General features: G+C 43.8%; 2 protein-coding genes across 4 annotated transcripts in view; one reads left to right on the forward strand and one right to left on the reverse strand.

The window, feature by feature from the left end:
• rtn1a (reticulon 1a) overlaps positions 1–17,361 on the forward strand; it is a 19,097-nt gene extending 1,736 nt beyond the window's left edge. The window contains exons 2-9 of one of the 3 annotated variants that reach the window (XM_075448777.1): positions 5,822–6,550; positions 7,160–7,843; positions 14,819–15,026; positions 15,128–15,266; positions 15,351–15,420; positions 15,765–15,811; positions 15,911–15,969; positions 16,454–17,361. In XM_075448777.1, coding sequence (XP_075304892.1) covers positions 5,822–6,550; positions 7,160–7,843; positions 14,819–15,026; positions 15,128–15,266; positions 15,351–15,420; positions 15,765–15,811; positions 15,911–15,969; positions 16,454–16,496 — 1,979 coding nt within the window. In that variant the 3' untranslated portion in view covers positions 16,497–17,361. Of the gene's footprint in view, positions 1–5,821; positions 6,551–7,159; positions 7,844–9,892; positions 10,141–13,045; positions 13,143–14,818; positions 15,027–15,127; positions 15,267–15,350; positions 15,421–15,764; positions 15,812–15,910; positions 15,970–16,453 lie in introns of those variants that run through there. The other 2 variants (XM_075448778.1, XM_075448779.1) reach the window with 2 other exon arrangements.
• Positions 17,362–17,592: 231 nt separating this feature from the next.
• Positions 17,593–19,734, reverse strand: part of tdrd9 (tudor domain containing 9) — a 28,924-nt gene continuing 26,782 nt past the window's right edge. Inside the window, exons 33-35 of the mRNA XM_075447666.1 lie at positions 18,234–18,352; positions 18,080–18,152; positions 17,593–17,968 (exon numbers count right to left, since the gene is read on the reverse strand). Of these exons, the coding sequence (XP_075303781.1) occupies positions 17,870–17,968; positions 18,080–18,152; positions 18,234–18,352 (291 nt within the window). The 3' untranslated portion in view covers positions 17,593–17,869. The remainder of the gene's footprint in view (positions 17,969–18,079; positions 18,153–18,233; positions 18,353–19,734) is intronic.

Consider the following 19,734-nt stretch of genomic DNA (forward strand, 5'->3'; position numbering starts at 1 on the left):
AGAAACAAAAAACTGTGACTCCCACAGAGCTGTTTCCATACAAGTGATACGAGTAATCCACTCTGTCACTTATGTTCTTGGTGGGAACAGTCCTGAAAAGAAGTGCAGCCTTCAATCAGAATAAACAGTGAGACCGTATCCCTTCAAGATGTCCGGAATTGCCTCTTTAAGTAATCGATCCACGCCTGTCCTAAATCTTTTACACCACAGTGATCTACCCACAGGACCCAGATACTGCTGATTTCAGACGCATTAAATCACCACGGGACAGAACCTTGTCCCTGAATGTTGGACAGCACAAGGCGGCGCTGCTTTTTTCAGATGCAACTTTCCCTCCCCGTGTCATCTTAAAAAGTGGTGAGAGAAACGGATGCTGAAGATTGTGCTGCATCATGACCCCGCGTGATGTGCTCTGAAAACGTTCCAGTCGAGTTAGCAGATGTTAATAGCCTCACCACACACTCTGTCAGAGGGAGAAAAAAACACAATGCACACAAACAGTGACACTGCATTTTGGCATCTCTTTTTCCCATCAAGCGCTGAATAACATCTGCTGCCACAGTGTAGTGGTCTCATCTGTTGTGAGATCCCACAATCCAGTGCCTGATAGGTGGATTAGGCTTGAGCCTTTGTCTGTTCCACCATCATAAGTGACAAGAACGAGACAGTGCACCGGATGTCTGGCTGGGTATTTCCCGTATCTTTTAGATAAAGAAAGCACTTAGCTGCATGAGCCAGCACGGTGCATTTGTGCCTTTAGCTGGTGAGAGCTGTGCTCCTTTTCCCCAGGGGGGGGCAAGCAGTGCAGGGGTCTTTTCAGAGCAGATGATAAGGATGCATGATAATACAAGTCAGGCGGAGGAGAAGGGGGCAGCTTAATGGCAAGAGAAGCAAAGCAGTGATGAGAAGGGTGATAGTTCAAAATGGCCACACTGCTGGGGTAAACTTAGAACTGCACTTTCCTTTAAAGACATCCTTCCTCTGACAGTGGAGGAGCTCCGAGATGTGTTCCTGCGTGCACGTACGGGACCTCTGCTCCTCTGATTTATCAAGCTTCCTGGAACAGTACAACATCCCCGGACTCGTCATATGAACACCTCACCATTTCTAATGTATTTTTGATGCCTTGCGTTCAGCCAGAAAACGATTAAAAGCCATCGGGTGAAACATGACGCCATGTTTACGTCCGGCTCTTTAGACTGTGGTCTCTGTGTAATCTTTGAGCAAACCATCTCATGGGACTTGGACTACTATCAGCGCGTGTTATTGTGGCCTTCGTTTGACTGCCCTCCTCTCCGCATCTGCACTCTTTAATGCCAACTTCTGGCTGTAAATGAAATACAAATTCAATTTCATAAGTCACAGCTCAGTCATTATTTTTTTCTAAGAATGGCGAAAACTCCAACGTATTTTACAATAATTGTATGTCCTTATTGTCTTGGATCAATGAAGCTGAGCACCTGAATCTCTCAGCAAAGCTGTTCTCTATCGACCTCTATGGTCTACCTAAGTAAAGGCAGTCTTTGTGCTCTTTACTTTCTTCTACTTCACCAGCACTGAGGACAGATAATTAGCTTGTGGTATTCGTGTAACTGTACAGCCATGATTATTGTAATCAATACAGTACATTCTTAACATGAATGCCATAATTAAAGCTTTTAAAGCCAAAGCCATTCAGATGTGAAGTGGATCTTTTGTTAAATACAAATACATATAAGAGGCTTAGTTTAGGACTCAGTTATCAAACAGACAGTCGTGCTTGAAAGTTTTAGAATCCCTTTGGAATTTTTACTTATGTCTTCATAAATATGACCTAAAACATCACAAGATTTTCTCATAAGTAATTAAAGCAGTTAAAAAGAGTCTAATTAGACAAATGAGGCAAACATGTTGGTCATTTTATTAGAAGATAATCAAATATTACATATCTGTGAGTGACTAAAGACGAGAAAAAATAACTCAGCTAAACATTTCCAGTAACTGTTGTTCACATTCTTCAGTGACACTTTGAGGGATTTGAGCTCATTTCTTCTGTACACAACAGCTTCTACTCTGGGATGTTGTTTGGTTTTCTCACATGAACTGCTCACCGCAGGCCCCTCTGCAACATGTCCTAATGACAGTCAGGATTATATCTGGGCATTCCAAAGCATTCATTCCCTTCTTCTTTAGCTATTCTTTGCTAGAACCACTTGTGTGCTCAGGGTCATGGTCCTGCTGCACGGGCCCTTTTCTGTCCTCATTTAATTCAAAGACAGATGTCCTGACTTTGTCCTTCAGAGCTTGCGGCTATAATCCAGCCTTCATTCTGTCCGCGATGTCGTGCCGTCCTGACCCAAATCCAGCAAACCATGAAACTACCACCACCATGTATCCAGTCTTTTAATATCTCCATATAAAACACTCTTTAAACATAAATGATTCGATTTTGGTTGTATTATTCATGCGGGTTTGATTACTTAGAATAAGTAATAATGTGGATTTTCTTCATTAGAAAGGAGTGTTGATTTAGGGTTAGGGTTAGTTTTTAGTCCTGTGTCATGTCAGACATTTTGTCTATGCTCACATGGTATGACGCTCTGTTTAATCCAACATTAAGCTTGACACACATCCTCTGGTAACACATGTACAAAGCCCATGCAAAACACACCAGTGCTCCTAAAATATTGAGCGACAGGCAGCATATTATTTACCATTAAAAGGCACAGATGGCTTTGAAAGGAGAGCTCGGTAAGCGCCTCGATGGATTGTTTCCACAAGGTTGTGCTGTGAAAGAGGACTCCTGAAAGATAACACCGCAGTTGATCGGGCCACGGATGGAGTAATGGAGTCATTACAGAGCTGGAGAGTCACGGATGCTTCAAGGTAAAGCTGAAGTACGGCTGGGTGTGGTGGGCTCTGGAGCCGGCACCATTACTCCTGGCTGTAAGATGTGAGGCACCGTAATGTGTAGAGACAAACCAAAGACTCGTTTGTGTGCATTTTCCTCAGCCATGTTCAGTCCCTTTCGGTTATTCATTATAAATGTGTTTCTACATTGCAGTGGGTCAGGATCTTGAAGGGAAAAGACCTTCTGTGCAAGTGGTTCAGTAAACCTTTATTGTATTCATTTTGCAACTCCAGCCCTTCTTATATCATCTGTGCTCTTTTGTTTTTGTCCATTTCCTGATAATTAGGAGCCCATGCCTTGGCATGGCACATATTGTCAGCCTGCATTAGTTTCAGAGCTGCACAGAGGACAACAAAAGGACTCCCCTCCACAGCACATCCACCAGGACTTATTTATCTGTGTGGCCACACTGTGAGCTGAGAATTCCTCTGTTGTCATTCCCAATCCCGTCTGACTGCAGCGAAGCATTTATGTCAGCCTCGTGGGTTTTTCCAGTGTCTGGGTGCTGTGTCGTATCAGCAGATTCAAAATGCCCTCAACCTCCAACAACAAGTTTGTCAAGCAGCAGCTCAGAGCGGCTGTTCTCATTGCTTCAGATTCCTTCTACGACTGCCTGTATGTTTGTCATGTTAAAGGGTTTGATGGGGGGAGGGTGGTGTTGCTCGCGGTTAGCCAGGTTAGAAGCCCAGAGATCACCCCTCTGTGCAGTTTGCAGTGGCTTTGGGTGTTTCCCACTGCACAGCTTCGGCTTATGTAGAGAATCGATTCGTATTAGTGTTAGATCATGATGGTGTTGCCAGAGTGATGACTGATGGGACCCACGTACACCGTGGTAGTCGACTAAGAAGATTATACATTGGTTAACTTAAGCAGTGCATCAAGGTCATTGCTGTGACTGAACTGAGCTTGCCTAAACAGCAGTTTATGATAAGTTTACAGGCACTTTAGATGTTGATCTGTGAGACATTTAAATCTACTGAACACAAAATAACCAAGAGCTCAAAAACGTCTTGCCCTGCCTTGCTCCCCCCTCATGTATCCCAGCATGGGTGTGTAGTGTTTATGCCTCAGTACTGCGGTATGATGTATTGTTAATGACTGAGGAAGCAGCAACTGAAAGGAAAGCAGAAGGGAAGGGTGGTGGGGCTTTTTAGAGGAAGCAAAAGGAGGGACGGGACGTCCTGACCTGTAGGGTCTTCTGTCAGTCAGTCTGCATCCTACAGAGCTAACCCTAAGGCCGCTATTTTAACTCTTCCCCTCCTCATCCAGCCCAGCAGCTGGACTCAGCCTATTTATAGCAGCAACCGCTGCCCTGTGGAAGCAGGGCTGGAGAGCAGGAGGAGCTCAGATTGTGGATGTATAAACTCTGACTTGTAAACAGTACAATCTGTTTACATCACACGCCGTGATTTTTTTCTATTATCGGTGTTAATTTCATTTTATTTTCACATATTGACATTTAGTAAGCCTCTACATTGATAAGAGTTAGACATAAAGACAACAAGGTGTGAAAATGTCTTTTAACCGTAACCTTAAATCTGATCTTTCTTTGGTGTTCTACCAATCCCAACACGTACATCCCCTCCAGCTTTACAATTTATATTACAACATTTCCCTGCACTGATGTAATAAATTATTTAGTGAGATGCTGCGTCATCTTACACAGCATAGTGCACACAATCTCACACAGATAACATTCTTGGTCCTTTTTTTAAGGGAGACTGTTAGCTTGCACATTTACTATTTAGTTTATACAACCTTCTTTCCAAAGAAAGCTGGGGTACTGTATAAAATCCATAAATACCCTATAGTAATTATTTAAAAGAAAAACTATATTCAATTAAAAATAGTACAAAGGCAAACTTGTAAAATGTTTAAGCTTAGAAATGACATAATTTTTGTTATTTAATTTAATTTTGAACTTGTCAACAAGAGGTTAGATAAAAAATAAGCACTTGAAAAGAGTAATATTTTGAAAAAAGCAGCTTGTTGGTCACATCACGAGTAAGACTAATTCTCTGGCAAAAGGTTGAGATCTTCAGAAGATAAGAAAAAAAGAAACAAGTTTTTCTCAATAGTTCGTTATATCGTTAAAAGATTGAGAGAAACCAGAGAAGACTTTGTTCTCTGCTGATTGACTGTGATCTTCACACCCTCAGGAGGAAAAAAGACCATTGTTGCTGTATCAGCAAATTCAAGTTAAAACTCTGCCATGCAAAGATAAACATAAATAAATAGGATGCAGACCCCCCCCTCTGGGTCCTTGCTCATTGGATGGATGTCTGTAAAGACTCCAGCCGGCCAGATTGTTTTCAAGAAAGTTCTCGCATGTCCTCAAAGAGTCACAGTGTAGTTAAAAAAGGTTCAGCCTCTGCTGAATCTATGTGATTCAGCAATTTTGTTGTTGTCTTTGCACAATTCTACTTAAATTTAGGGTTTAAATGATCTGTGAATCATTGCATTTGCAGAAGGGGTTGTATCTAATGTGTGTGCATAATTATTTTCAATGTTAATGTCACTAATGGGTGTTTGGGTAGATGCAGAATTAGTTATTTCAGAGCTGAGCTGAGACTACAGGCAGCACTTTGCCTGTATGTTTGAGAACAGACTTTGGTTGTTCCTCTGCGCCTTTTTGGGGGTCTGAACAATCCTCCTTTGTCCCCCATTGGGTACAAGCACCCTCAGTGTCTGCATCCTCGCTGATCTGCACAGCCAGACACCCAGTTTGACTGTGCTGCTCTCTCAGTGCCACAGTCTCACTCCCTGGCAGCAGCACTGGCTGAAGCATAGCTTTGTTGAACTGGATATTCTCATTAATCAGACTGCTTTGGGACAGGCTGGTTTGATTCAGTAATGTGACCCAGAGAGCGCTGCATTCTCTCTTATTCCATGCCTGTGTTTCTCTAACTCTTTCTCTCTCTGTTGTTTTAGATGATCCCATGTCTGGCCTGTTTAGGAAACCTATGAATGACGACGGTGATGTGTACACATCCCTGCTGTCCAATCAGAGCTTTGCAACTGGCCGGGAAGCCTCTTACCTGTCGGACGACCTGAAGCCCTCCAACCGCTCCTCTGGCTCCTCTGCCCTGGATCACCTTTCCAGTGACACCTACAGCTTCAGCTCCAACACCAAGATGACTTCCAACCCAACGGATGACATGCCGAAATCTCTGCTGGGCTCACACAAGACAGAATCCTACAACTACATGGATATCAGCCACGAGGAAGAGCGCCACGACCAGCACCAGGGGGTCCTGCCCAGCGCGGTGGACAAAGGCTCTGCTGGTCATGACTTTCTGGGCAGCTACATGGATAAGAACCCTGGAAGAGATGAGGATGGCGACGAAGAGGAAAATCTTGGTCCAGCACTGGGCTCTCACTCTTTCCCCTACGTGGAGGAGCCATCCGATGAGGAGCTGACAGACTACCGCTCCTACCGAAACCTGGGCGGCACCCCGCAGACGGCCAGCCCAGTGAAGATCACCTTGACCGAGTCCCAGCCTCCAGTTTTCAAAGCTGAGCCGCAGCAGCAACCTCCTCCAGTCAGTGTGTCCGAGCGTGAAAGTGTCCTCAGCGTGGGCTTACAGGGGGTTCCCACGGTGACGTTATCAGAACCGGAGGACGACAGCCCCGCCTCCACTCCGAATGCCTCACCAACACGTAAGCGCAGCACAGACTCACAAACACCTGCCTCATGTTTAAATACAGGATGGACAATATGGACAAAAATCTCTCAAGGTATCATATCATTTCATTATAACACCAGCATACATCGAGGTAGAGGGAATATTCTGGAACGAAGTAACAGAAAGAGAAATTGTTTCTGGGTAAAATAATCAGATAAGGAAATGTGTGTTTTTAAAAAAAAAATATATATAGTCAATGAAGTTTGTCACTTGGTTACAAAATTTGGTACTATGCATGATGAAGAATCCAAATGTACGCAAAACTGAGTAAGCAACCTAATTATAAAAGATTTAGCAGCAAAAGTTCATAAAAAACTTACATCTCATCATCAACCACATTGTCATGTTGCCCAACCCTGTGTCACATGGCACGAGAGGAGGCCTCATGAGCACAAATTTAGCTCAACAATGTACCGTCCCACAGCTCATTACAATATACAGTTATGGTTGCATTATGTTCTTTTTAAAGCCGTTTCAGTGCCACTAATCTAATGATGCTGTTATAGCATGATAAACCTAATTCTTAAGAATTTTAACCAAAACATCACAAATGAATAACAAATCAAATTTTCTCTGTGAACAGAAAAAGAATTTCCATCTCAGGACATGTTCAAGGCTGAGGCGGGGAAGACTTCAGCTACCAAAAGTAATCCAGGCTCAAAGCCCGGCAGCAGGGAGCACGACGGCAGCAGTGCAGAGTCTGGAGACTCAGAGATTGAGCTCGTGTCTGAAGAGCCTCCCAAGGCCAGTAGCAACCCATTTGCCGAGCCGGCTAAAAGCAAGGGTGCCTCCAGTAAGCCTAACAACCCCTTTGACAACGCCCCAGTTGCCAAGGGTGGTTTTGGCCTTGCGGGCGGCCCTGCTCCACCCACAGCCTACAGCATACTGAGGGAGGAGAGAGAGGCAGAGCTTGACAGCGATCTCTTCATTGAGTCTGCATCTGAAGAAAGCCCAAAGAGAGAGCAGGGTGCGAGTGGCCCCAAGCAGGGAGTCAGCCCCCCCTCTCCTCTGGTTTCCACTGCCATCGCTCCCCGCAGTACCACTGAGGCGGTGCCAGTCGGGCCTCTGGTTGCTGAAAAGGTCAAGAACCCTGTGAAAACGGAGGAGGATCGTCCCAGCAAGCCTAAGCCCCCAACTGCGGCTGTTCCCCCAGAGGTGCGATCAGAAAAGGCCCAACAGGATGACACATACAAGATCACCAATGAGGGCAAAGAAAACCAAGGAAAACCTACTGTCTCATATCTGAAGGGATTTGATAAACAGAAAGGTTAGTCCAGAAATGATTTCATACAGTCAAACTGTCAAAATGAAAAAAAAAAAATACTTTCTCATATTGACGTGGTGGCTTCATCTGTGCAAATAACCTTAGAAGAAATACTGTCAGTATGTAGAACAGGGACTGTTGCTGATATGTCATCATGCACATCGCAGTAGGGTTTACTTGTGAGTTTGTGTTATAGCAGGAAAAAAAAAAAAACGTGGGATGTCCTCCTGAGTGGATGCCTCCATAGCAGGAGTAGCAGAAAGAGTGTCTGTGTTGTCCTCGCTACGTTTGCTTCCCCCTGGTGGCGTATGTTAGAAAGGACAGACCAAAATAAAAGGACGCACTCACCCGTGTCCACGCAAAGCGACTGAAACTCCGAGGCGGTCTATCCTGAAACCATTTTAAAACAACAAATGTTGGGGGAAAAGCTCTCTCTGAATCTTAACAGCATCTGTTTCTTACATCACTCTTCCCTGTCCTGGGATTCGATGGGTCAAGCAAAGCCAGTCGCAGCCAGCAGTTAATGCTGTCTAAGCTGCACATTTTGATGTTGACAGGGGGATTTTGACTTCTATTGGCGTTTCAGTCCATCCTTGTAAAAAGGGGGTTTACATAATGCTGCGATGTCAAAAACTGGGGCACAGTCCTCCTTTAGAGCTTCAAAGGCTTCCTCTTGAATCTGTTTTATCTCTACGGCACTTCTGAATATATATTTTTTTGTTTGTGCTCAGTCCTCTGTGGCCTCTGACCAAACGTAGGTTTGCTTGCGTGCAGGGATTTCTTCAGACCTGCTGTGAGCTACCGACGCCCCCATTGAATCGGTCAGATATCTGAAATGTAAATTCCCTGAATACCAGCTGAGCACAGTCCACTTTTTTTGTTTACTCAAACCGTGGGAAGGTTCTGGAAATGCATTAAAAAACAGGTCACGTGTAATTTTTTATCCACCACCAGAGGGCGCAGGGTACCTTTGTCATTGCCTCCCTGCTGAAGACTAGCAGATATTTATGTCATCAGTCAGTGCACTTCCAGATCAGTTGCCATAGCAACAGCGATTGGGGGGGGGGGGGGCATATTCAGTCTGCTTCTGATAACCTAGCTTATTCTTTCCTCGTGGTTGCTGTTGGCATCGATGACTGTCGGGGCTGCAGTGAGCAGAAGGTGTGAGGTGTGGCTGTCTGCAGGGGGGGGGACTGAAGGGACCGGACTCACTGCCTTGATGGGATTAAAATATATTAAAACCCCAAACAATTCTGCTTACACCACAGCAACTGTGCTGTTCCTATTAACACTTGGAGGCATTCTAAAATAATATAATTTTTCAGTTGCAGTTTCTCTCCATTTCTCTGCGTTTCAATTTTTTCTGAGGAGGAAATCATACAGCTCCAACACACCCTGAGAGCACTAAACAAGGAGCGTTAAGCTAAAATGAGCAGGGTCTCCTAACATGAATTATTAAGAACAAGCACTTTTTGCCTCTTCATTTACCAGTGAGCCATAGTGGTAACGGCTATTTGAATCTTTGACTACAACCTTAATAAGACTGTAATGTGCAAATAATGAATAGAGCTGACCATATTTCCCCTTAGCAACATGGTATCCTATGAGCTCATTTTCAGCTTTTAGAAAAACATATTGCATCCTGTCTGGTGAGCAGCATGGCGTCAGACTTTAAGTAATAGCATGTAAATGCCAAGCTAACTAGCTACAAGAGATATGACGATATATCCACATGCTTTGGTGTCAAAACAAAGTGTGTGTAGCATATTGCTTGTACCCCCCAATATTATCAGTCTGAAACCCCCTCAGAAAACAAAAGCTTTTGGCCGCCACCACCCACCCTCTTACTCCCCAAGGCTTTTAATCATTGCATGGATGGTTTGCTACAACAGAAACGGTGGTGTGGTGTTTATAATTTGCCCCTCTGCTTCTCCCTCCCCCAACACACCGACATACACGTACGCACTTTGCCTGCTCCTACTGTTCTAGCCAGGGCTGCTCTACAGCATCAGCCTTTGTGCTCCGTGAGCCGGCAGCACCTTGGAAACCTCTCCTCCCTCCCTCCCTCCCTCCCTCCCTCTCTGTCGTCTCAGCCTCTCTCCCGCATCCTTTTCGACCATTCATGCCTCTCTGGGATGAGTGAGTGAGTCGGTTCTACCGAAGAGGGAGACAAAGAAGAAAACGGAGACCGTAAAAAGGCAGAGAGAGATAGAGAACAAGGACCTAACTGAACACCAGCATGCAGGCCACTGCAGACGTGACCAAGAAGGAGGGTTCCTGGAGCAGCTGGAAGGGCCAGGGTACTGATACGTTCACTGTGATCTACTCAGCATTTGTCTGTGTTATGTTCCGGTGGGAGATGGACTGTTATTCCTGCATGCAGGCTTAATGTCCATGACACTGCAAATGTGATGTCTTGAGTGTGTGTGTGTGTGTGTGTTTGTTGCATGTGCACATCTCTCATCTAATTGCGTGATAAGTGTTGAATCAATAAGTCGTTTTCCTGACGCCTTCTTTCATATGGACCCGCCTTTATGACAGATTTTCTGCTTGTTGCGTGTACATTAAAAAAAAAAAAACTAAGAGCAGGGGTGGGCGAGAGATGTTGATGTGTGTTTATGAAAATGAGTGTACACACTAGCATGCTGGTTGCCATCTGTCTTCGGTACATGAGAACATGGATGCCAGCGTTACGGACTAAAGTGTGCTTTTGTTGATACCCTCCCCACTGTGCAGTTGTGCAGGGGAGCTGGTTTCATACATGGCGTATGCTCTGTTTTTGTGAAACGAGGCGGTCAGAGCATCCGTATGGCGCTGCAAGACTGTCTCCATGACAACCAGGGCACACCCATCTTGATTACATCAGCCCTATTTCTTCAGCCGCCATGGCTCCTTGCAGAGACTGGGCCACACCAGGACCATCCTCCGGGTGTCTTGTTTCCGTAGGATGGTGGGCTAGAAGGGTCCAAGAGAGAAAATGGCGCCTCTCTGTCCGCACCGTTAGTGGTTTATTATCCGTCATCCTCTTCGGTTTCGGCTAAGCACTGCAAAAATAATAATCTGTTCACTGTATACCACAGAAGGGATCATAACAATATCTGATTGTGCAGCTTAGAGCTTCGAAGACAAACCCCCCCCCCTATCTGTCATTATTCTGCTGAGTCATTATGCGTTTAATAAGATGATGTCTTAGACTGTGTAACACGAAGCTCCTGATATCTGATCTTTCAGCAGCATGTAAAACGCATCAGTTAAAGTCTGTACAGAGGATAAAACTGAGCTGATTTACTGCCTGCCCTTTATTACCTGTACATCATCTTAAAGCTGGAGGCTATTTGTTAAGTCATTGTCACTGCAGTGCACGAGTGACTCACAGCAGCCCAACTTCTCCAGACTGATCAAATTATGTGGACTGTACTAATATGTTACTATGTTTAGGATGCTGTTGTTCAAAATGCATCGTTCACCGTGTACAATTTACACATATTGCTGAGATATTGAGTGTTTTAGACAACTTTCAGAAAAATTAAAGACTCACTTGTTATGAGGCAAACCAATTCAAGAAGAGAGGAAATAGTTGTTGTTTTCAAAAATAAGATAGTGCTACAGATTGATCACACTTGAAGTTATATAGTGTTAAAAGTAGAGTGACGCTTTAAAAATACACCACAGATGATTGGTGAATTGAAAACTTTCATTGTTTTGGGTTGAACCGTTTTCCCTCTTCCAGCTTCCTGTCTGACCGCTCCACAAAGTCTAGCAAATATCAAAGCATCACCATCAAGCAAGAAACAAATACCAAAAAATATAAACCGTCTGTATGATAATAAATTCAAAGTTCCGAGTTACAGACGTCAAGATCTGTCTCAACTCCCAGCTGTTAAACTACTGGCAGCCTCTTTGCAAGCCCCCCCCCCCAGTCTGTCTGATAGCTTGTTTGAGGCCACAAGGATGTCTTTGGTGACTTAATTAGGTCAGGCTAAACTAGTTCCACTACAAAAAAGGGGGATGGGAAATTATATTATTGTCAGTGGTGTTAATCGTTCGCTCCTGTTCAGTGCGTGTTGGCAGGCCAAGGCAGGCAGCACTTGTACTTCCTCTGAACTCTATTGTGTCGGTTATTTTGAGTCTTGGGAGGCTCTAAAGGCCTTGTTTGTCCTGTTCAGTTTATCTCATGTCAAAAGTAACAGGCTCTCTGCATTCAGGGCGTTCCTTAGCTCCCATGCATCATAAAAGACTCAATCCAAAGTTTGTGAGCTGTTCTTTTAGAGGCTTATGGGTGATGTGAGCACATCTTATATGACGTAATGCTCTTTTAGAGAAATGACCAACTGAGTCATTGATCTTATTCTTAAATGTTGACAAATAATGCGGCAAAGGCTCATTTCAGAAGGTGGTTTTCAAAGAATGTTTAGCTTTTGTTTAAAGGGCGCTTTATGTCTTAATGACTTTAATGTGACTATTAGATTAAGGTTTGGAACGAATGTACTCATCTACAGAACTGAAACATGCCTCTAGGTTATCTAGTTTAAACTACTAAGAAGTTTTAGTCTTTGAATCAGGTTTAATTCAGTTACAAATTTAGCTCGTAATGTGAATTAACTATCGGTTAACATTCTTCCAACCTTTTATTTCTGTTATGTATTTGTTGACACTTTGCCAACTCACAGACCTGGTGAAAAACCTGCCATTGTCCCTTTGCGCGCCGCAAAAAAGGGAGTGGCTGTCTCTATGTGGCGTCGGGGTGTAGAGACACATGATGTGCGGCTGATTCCCCAGATTCAGATCAAATGAATGTCTCTGTTCCTAAATGAGCATCCTTTCCCCTCCCTACCTCTTTTAGCCCCTCCCCTCCCGACTCTCTTCATCTCTCAGTGAGCGGTGGGGAGAAAATGGAAAATGGTAACTATGGTAACTGCATCAGGCAGGTGCTCGGCATATCCTTGCCACCAAAGCATTTTAACGGAGCAGTGGTCACAGTCTGTGCAATTTCTTAGCGACTGAAATCATTTGATGCTCACTTTTGTTTCAGCCAGAGCCTGATTGTGTTTGTCTCGAGAATGAAAGAGCTCAAACAGAGAGGGTGTTTGTATGTGTGGTGGATTGCACTGTGGCTTTTTGGCAACCACACCCCGCACTTGTCCCCCCCCTCCCTCAGTCCCTTTGCTCAGGCGAATGTTGATTTGCTGGTGTGGCTGTGGCTCCTCCCCTCCCGTAAAAGGGGGGACTTCCCCTCCAGTGCTCTCCTTTTGTCCTGGATAAAGCAGCTGCCTATTTCCCTGTTCAGCCATGGGAGCCACAGGTCAGTACAAGCCTCTACTGCAGCTAAAGCTTTTCAGTCTGCTTTCAGTATGTGCAGCACGCCACGAGTCGCTGTCTTCCTAGGAGAACTGCCTGTTGTGTTGCTGATTTGTGTGCGTCGTTACAGCTACTGTCTGTGCTACCTAACTGTGTGTGTGTGTGTGTGTGTGTCAGCGAGCATCCCAATTCAAAACAGTCGCCACATGGAGAGTTCATCATGTTGTCAGCAACAATGGCTTCTATGGGGAGTGGTGCACGTACAGCAGCTGTGGCAGATGGATGCTGTTGCTGAACGAGCAGTCTCATCTGATAGTGGTGAAGGTGGTAGGCTGGGCTGAGAGGTGCGGTGCTTTCACTTCTGATTACTGATAAGAGAAGACGGGTTATACTTGTGCGATTTGACAGTTTCAGAGTGGCAAGCAGAGAGTTATTTAGACACAGTGATTGTTCTTTCGCTTTTTAGGCATCCACAGATGCCTTTTAGTGGAGTTTAAAGATGGCCGTCATCACTATGCTGCTCACAGCTCTACAGCTAAAATTAGAGCGGGCAGGCAGGCAGCTCAGAGGAAGAGCAAGACACCAGAGACCACAGCAGCAATCCTCCCTTCACTGGTACCAGATTTTACATGAACACACCAGTTATTTTCACCTCTCTATGTGACATCAAGGATGTCCTGGTGTTGATATCAGAGGAGGCACTGTAAACCCCAGTCAAACTGTTAGACTCGGAGTGATTGTGTGGGAGGCAGCTGGTTCAGAGAAGGTGAAACCGGCACGACAGTTCTCATGGAAACAGGCCTGTTTTTCAAACCGTCACAGGCGACTGCCAGAGCAGGGCCACGTCGGCCACTGCAGCTGTAATGGTACACTGGGCTAATCCTCAGTTATCACTTCTCCTTTGTCTTTGCAAGTGGCTTTGAATTACATGCCTCATCACGCAAAGATGGATGTGGAAAAAAAACAGTGCAGCAGGATATATGTCGGCTGAGTTGTGTAGTCCACAATTCTTCCGATACGGGTGAAGTTCTTTACAGAAATCCTGGCATTTCAGTGCTTTACTGAGACAGAAGCATCGTCATCCTTCATCACTGACCAGAGCAGCTTTTCTGGCCAGGTCACATTGAACCATTATCTGTGAACTGCTGATAATGCAGCTCTTTCTGCTGCCGCTTTCACAGAGCTACAGGTCAATCATTAATTCTGCGCAGTAAGGAAGCAATGCAGGTGTACCCTCAGTGTAATGTTTGTATATGTATGAGACCAGACCAGGTGTCTGCCCCCCCCCCCCCCCGACAGTGAGCCCACGTCAGATGTAAGAATCAAGCGCCACTGACCAACACACACTGAGGCACGATCTCAACAAGTCAGGAGTCAGCTTTTAACTCCAGCTCTATTTTTAGGTGTAGAGAAGCTGAATGAAACACCTTCAGGCCGCTCAAACCTAATGAAAAGCTGGGTTAGGAAGCTGGGTTAAAACAAGATCCCGTGACAGCCGCAGCTCCCTCAGGATGCTGGGCTGTCAAGAGCTTCCAGTAATTTGACCCAAATGTCCGATGAGTAGAGCGCAGCAGCATAATGACTTTGAAATGGAAATTACAACACGATACAGAGTAGGAGCTTAGGTACTGCTGGTTGTGTGGCTTCTAACCCCGTTTCCTTTTTGTGCTTCCCCTTCAGCAATTGATCTCCTCTACTGGAGGAATGTGAAGCAGTCAGGTGCCGTGTTCAGCAGCGTGCTTCTGCTCCTCTTCTCCCTGACCCAGTTCAGCGTGGTCAGTGTAGGGGCCTACTTAGCCCTGGCAGCCCTCTCTGCCACCATCAGCTTCAGGATCTACAAGTCTGTGCTGCAGGCTGTGCAGAAAACCGATGAGGGGCATCCATTTAAGTGAGTGACGAGGTTGATCAAGAATAAGCTTTCATTCAAATGTCTGAGATTGAAAGCCATATACATTTCTTACTTCTTTCTGTACTTTGTTCATCTTTCAGAGGGTACCTGGAGATGGAGATCTCTCTGTCTCAGGACCAGATCAGTAAATATGCCGACAAAATCCTGCTCTACTCCAATACCTGCATGAAGGAGCTCCGCAGGCTGTTTCTTGTACAAGATTTGGTCGACTCTTTGAAGGTTTGTCTTGCATTGACGAACAATTCGTTTGCCGTTTAATCACGGCTGTGAGGAAATGTTAACCTAAACCACACTTTGTTTCAGTTCGCAGTTCTGATGTGGCTGCTGACCTACGTGGGCGCCCTCTTCAACGGCCTGACACTGCTCATCTTAGGTGAGGTCATCTCGGTTTACTTAATCTATGACTCGTATCCAATATATCTGCAGCCTCCAGGAAATGTTGATGACTCACGCTCCAGCATTTTCAAAGACTTAATGAAGAGTCTTCCCACATCAAAGCTCCATTACATGTGCTACAAAAAGTCAAAAGTACAGCACTTCCTTATCACCACTGTTTTCTGCACTGCTGTACAGTATCCGTTTACTTTTCCAGTTTACCTTAGATAAGACCAGTGGATGCGATGGGGTCCTGCTGACACAAACGTGCACCTATTTGAACAAGTTCTCACTTTAGGTCAGAATACCTTATCAACTGGTACTTTTTCTGTGCTTCTACAGCTGTGGTCTCCATGTTCACCATGCCTGTGGTCTATGAGAAACATCAGGTAGGAACTTTAAATTTCACTAGTTAAGAACAGCCCTGGTTTGGAGAAAAGTCCAGCATTGAAACATGTATTTTGTTTTTGTTGTTCCCTCCTTTTCAGGCACAGATTGATCAGTATGTGGGACTAATACGGACCCAGGTTAACTCCGTGGTGGGGAAGTGAGTGTCTGCCATTCAGATGCAGTTTATACTGATCGTTATTCATTGCTTTTACACAGTGCTCATCTAAAAAAAGAGAGAGCAGCTTTTGCGGTTCACAGACGCGAGCATCGCCAACTCAAACGGAGCTGCTCACTAAGCACAAGATTAGACTTTAAGTTGAACTTGGAACAGGAGCAGTCATGCTCAGCAAACCCTCTTTTCATTCTTAATTACAATACCTAAAAAGGCTACAGATGATAACTTGCTGCACATAATGTGAATCAGTTTCTTTTGCAAATTAATCCATTTTACTGACTGAAACAAAGAAGTCTGTGTCCATCTGAACTTCTCATAACTCAGAGAATTTAGGAGGAGAATCAGACAATGTATTTTTTAAACACATTCAAGGTGAATGCAGGTTTTTGGTAAAAGCAAGCACAACATTGTTCAGATTAAATGTCCTGTTGGAAACATGGTGTTAAAATGTGTTCTCTTGGTTCAGGATCCAGGCAAAGATTCCCGGGGCCAAGAGAAAGGAGGAGTAGAGCGGTCGATGTCGCTGCAAAGCTGACAGTCCAGGCCAGTTCAGAATCAAGCTCACTGCTGAAGAGCCCGATCATCATCTGTGGGGCATAGTGCTACGTCATCTTGGTGTTCTCTAAAAGCATCCACTGGAGAAGCCTTCACCCTGTCTATAGCAGTCTAAACACTAACAGTCACACGTTGTGCTTAATCCCGTTTCTAGGTAGACAAGTACACAACTCAAAGACAAAAAAAAGATACTGACTTTTCTTTCTTTTTTTTGTGTTGCTTATATAAAGTGCATGAAGTCGAGCCTTGGGTAAATAATACTTGATCTTTTTTGTGCGTTTTAAAAAAATAAAAATAAAATCACACTACTTTTTTTTGCTTTGCAGTGCTTACCACAAATTGTTGGTTCAGCACAAAAAAGGTTGAATGCCCACAGACGTGCTCCGCTGCCAGTGTTAAATACTGCTTCATGTTTCTGAGTTAGCAGATGGGGCTTCTCTCAGTAAATGTCAATATATATAAAAATGGATTTCCTTTTGGTGTTTCCAAGCACAAAATAATTTACGATATGTGTCTTAGATGTGGTAATTGTAGGGTTTTTGCTTCTGTATAACCATAAGGAACAATACACACGCTCATGTTTAGGTACTGTTGTACAACTACTATGAAGACAAGGAGTATCTGGTGATATTTAGCTTGTTTGAATAACTGTCCAACTTTGTACTATGTTTAACTATACTCCGTAGTTCTTTAGACCCTGGACTCTTTATCTACTTGCACTTACAGTATGTATTTAATTACAAGAACAACAGAAATAAATGTACCTTGATGTAACATCTCCTCTGCCACCTTACTGATAAATTCACATTCATAAGATGACCTGAAGTTGTGTAAGATGAGTTTCTGTGCGACACATCGGCTAAGTTTGACGTGATAACGCTCTGAATGAGAGACTTGGAATGGTGAGCTATAAATATAACCCAACGTATTCTGCCACTGACACACCTCTCATAGTAGTGCATGAGTGCTGTGTGTGTCTGTGCTAAGTTGACAAATTTAACTTGACTCCAGGGTCACAATGAGTGTATGTTTGAAGAAGACTGACTGACATGCCTCAACAACTATTTTTAATGGCCCACAGCTGAGGAAACCGTTCCAACAAAGCAGACAGGATGAATCTCCATTAACTTTCACAGCCACTAAGTTTAACAGAAAACTCCTCTAGAGACCACAAACAGAAACAACTGAGGATTTTACTGTGTAGCTCAAAGCTAAAGGAACTTAAAATAATACTTAGCTGATAATTAAAATTAAATTCAAAGCAACTGCTCCTAATACATTAGTACCATCTTGATTTCACCCATACTATAATGAGTATGATGAGTTTCTAGTTGTTGAGTAGAATGACAGGATGTAGCTGGAAGAGAACACCTCTGGTGTTTCCACCTCCTGGCTCTGCAATGTCCATCCTCAGAGAAGGATCAACCTGCAGGACCAAAATGTACTTTAAACACTCAAAGGTAAAACTGGAGATACAGACCTGATGACCATATGAAACACCTCTAGATGGATGAAGACGCATGGATCTACACCATACCTGGTTCCACTTTTCCAGTTTCTTATAGTACAGTGGAGTAACCGCTTCCCTCGGAGGAGACTTGGTGAACAGTCTGCATCACAAAGTGAAGCATGTCTCATCACGTGAAAAGTAAATTAAACTTTTAACAGATTTCTCTGGTTGCACGCATTACCTGATGAGGCGGTCTCGACAGTCCTCCTGCAGCTGACCGATCCTGTCGGGCCCCAGATGCAGCGTGTTACTGGGCCCGTCGCACAACAGGCGGTTTATGGCCATCCGCAAAGCGTTTATCTAAAGAGTAAGAAAACACAGAATGAACCCTTAATAAACAGGAAGGGCTATTGCTTTATGTAAAACCACAACTGAAATGTTGACATAGCACAGGAAGGGAAATCTTAAGATCCTCAGAACAGATGGTAAAATACTGCTTTATCAGTCTGCATTACAGTGAACCCTCATTTTTCGCGGGGGTTACGTTCCAAAAAGAACCCGTGATAGGCGAAATCCGTGAAGTAGTAACCTTTATTTTTTTTACAATTATTATACAATGAAATACTCCATAATACATTGAAACCAAAGAACCTTTTTACAGGCCCAAGCATTTGTTTGACAAATAAAAGTACTGTATAAATGTTTTTTTTTTACAAATAACTACTGTACTGTAAAATAATCATTTTAATCATCAATACGAACTGAAGGCTTCAAATTGCGGAGATGAGCACCGCCCCACCGCGACCCGAGTCATTGGATTAGAACGGGAAAAAATGAAAAATGATTATGAAAGGAAATACAAAGTACAGTGGGACAAATAGTGACTCACGTGTATTTCACTGCTCTTCTGACTGAGCCGCTGCATGACTCCGCTCTGTAGCGTTTTTTTCTTCTAAAGCCCGCGGTGCAGGTGTGTTTTTTCGAGAGAAGAACAGTTATCGGTAGTTGTTGTCGCTCTTTTTTCTTCTGGGCAAAAAGATTTTTATATACCGGCATGCCACCATCGATTATGTTTGAGAACTTTAATGAACGTGTACGTGTACATATTAAACCGCAACGTTATTGACACACAGGTAGAGAAGAAGCGGAGAGACTGTTTAGCCAATCAGAATGCAGAACACAATGCACGATGCAAATCCGTGAAGCAGCGAGACCGTGAAAGGTGAACCGCGTTATAGCGAGGGTTCACTGTACATCTTTTTCTATATATATATATATATATATATATGTGGATTTAAGGGACAACTAAAATTCTCAACAAAGAGAAAGAGAAAAGAAGTAGTTTAGCTTTTATAAAGCGTTGATCAGTCAATTACCAAGAATTTACCCATCTGGGACAACAAATCTGGGAAACCAGAATCCTGCACTACAAGGCAGAATTAGTGGCATCACCATCACAAGTTATCAATCAGTGAAAGAAAACAGAAAAATAAAACAAATGACTGGGACATGAACAGCGTCATTCTCTGACTCTCTGAATCAAAGACTGACTACGCTATTTGACATTTTGTTTCATAAGAGATATTTCAGCAGAAGAGACTAATTATTTCCCAAAAAGTTTGCTCCCTCTGACATTTAAAGATTTGGAACAAACGTCATTATTTTTGTCTCTTAATAGAGATTCCTTGAATGCTCATACGCTGCACTGCATTAAGCACATATTGTACTTTGGGCACAACTTA

This window comes from Odontesthes bonariensis, chromosome 17, assembly GCF_027942865.1.
Source record: "Odontesthes bonariensis isolate fOdoBon6 chromosome 17, fOdoBon6.hap1, whole genome shotgun sequence".
Taxonomy (NCBI): domain Eukaryota; kingdom Metazoa; phylum Chordata; class Actinopteri; order Atheriniformes; family Atherinopsidae; genus Odontesthes; species Odontesthes bonariensis.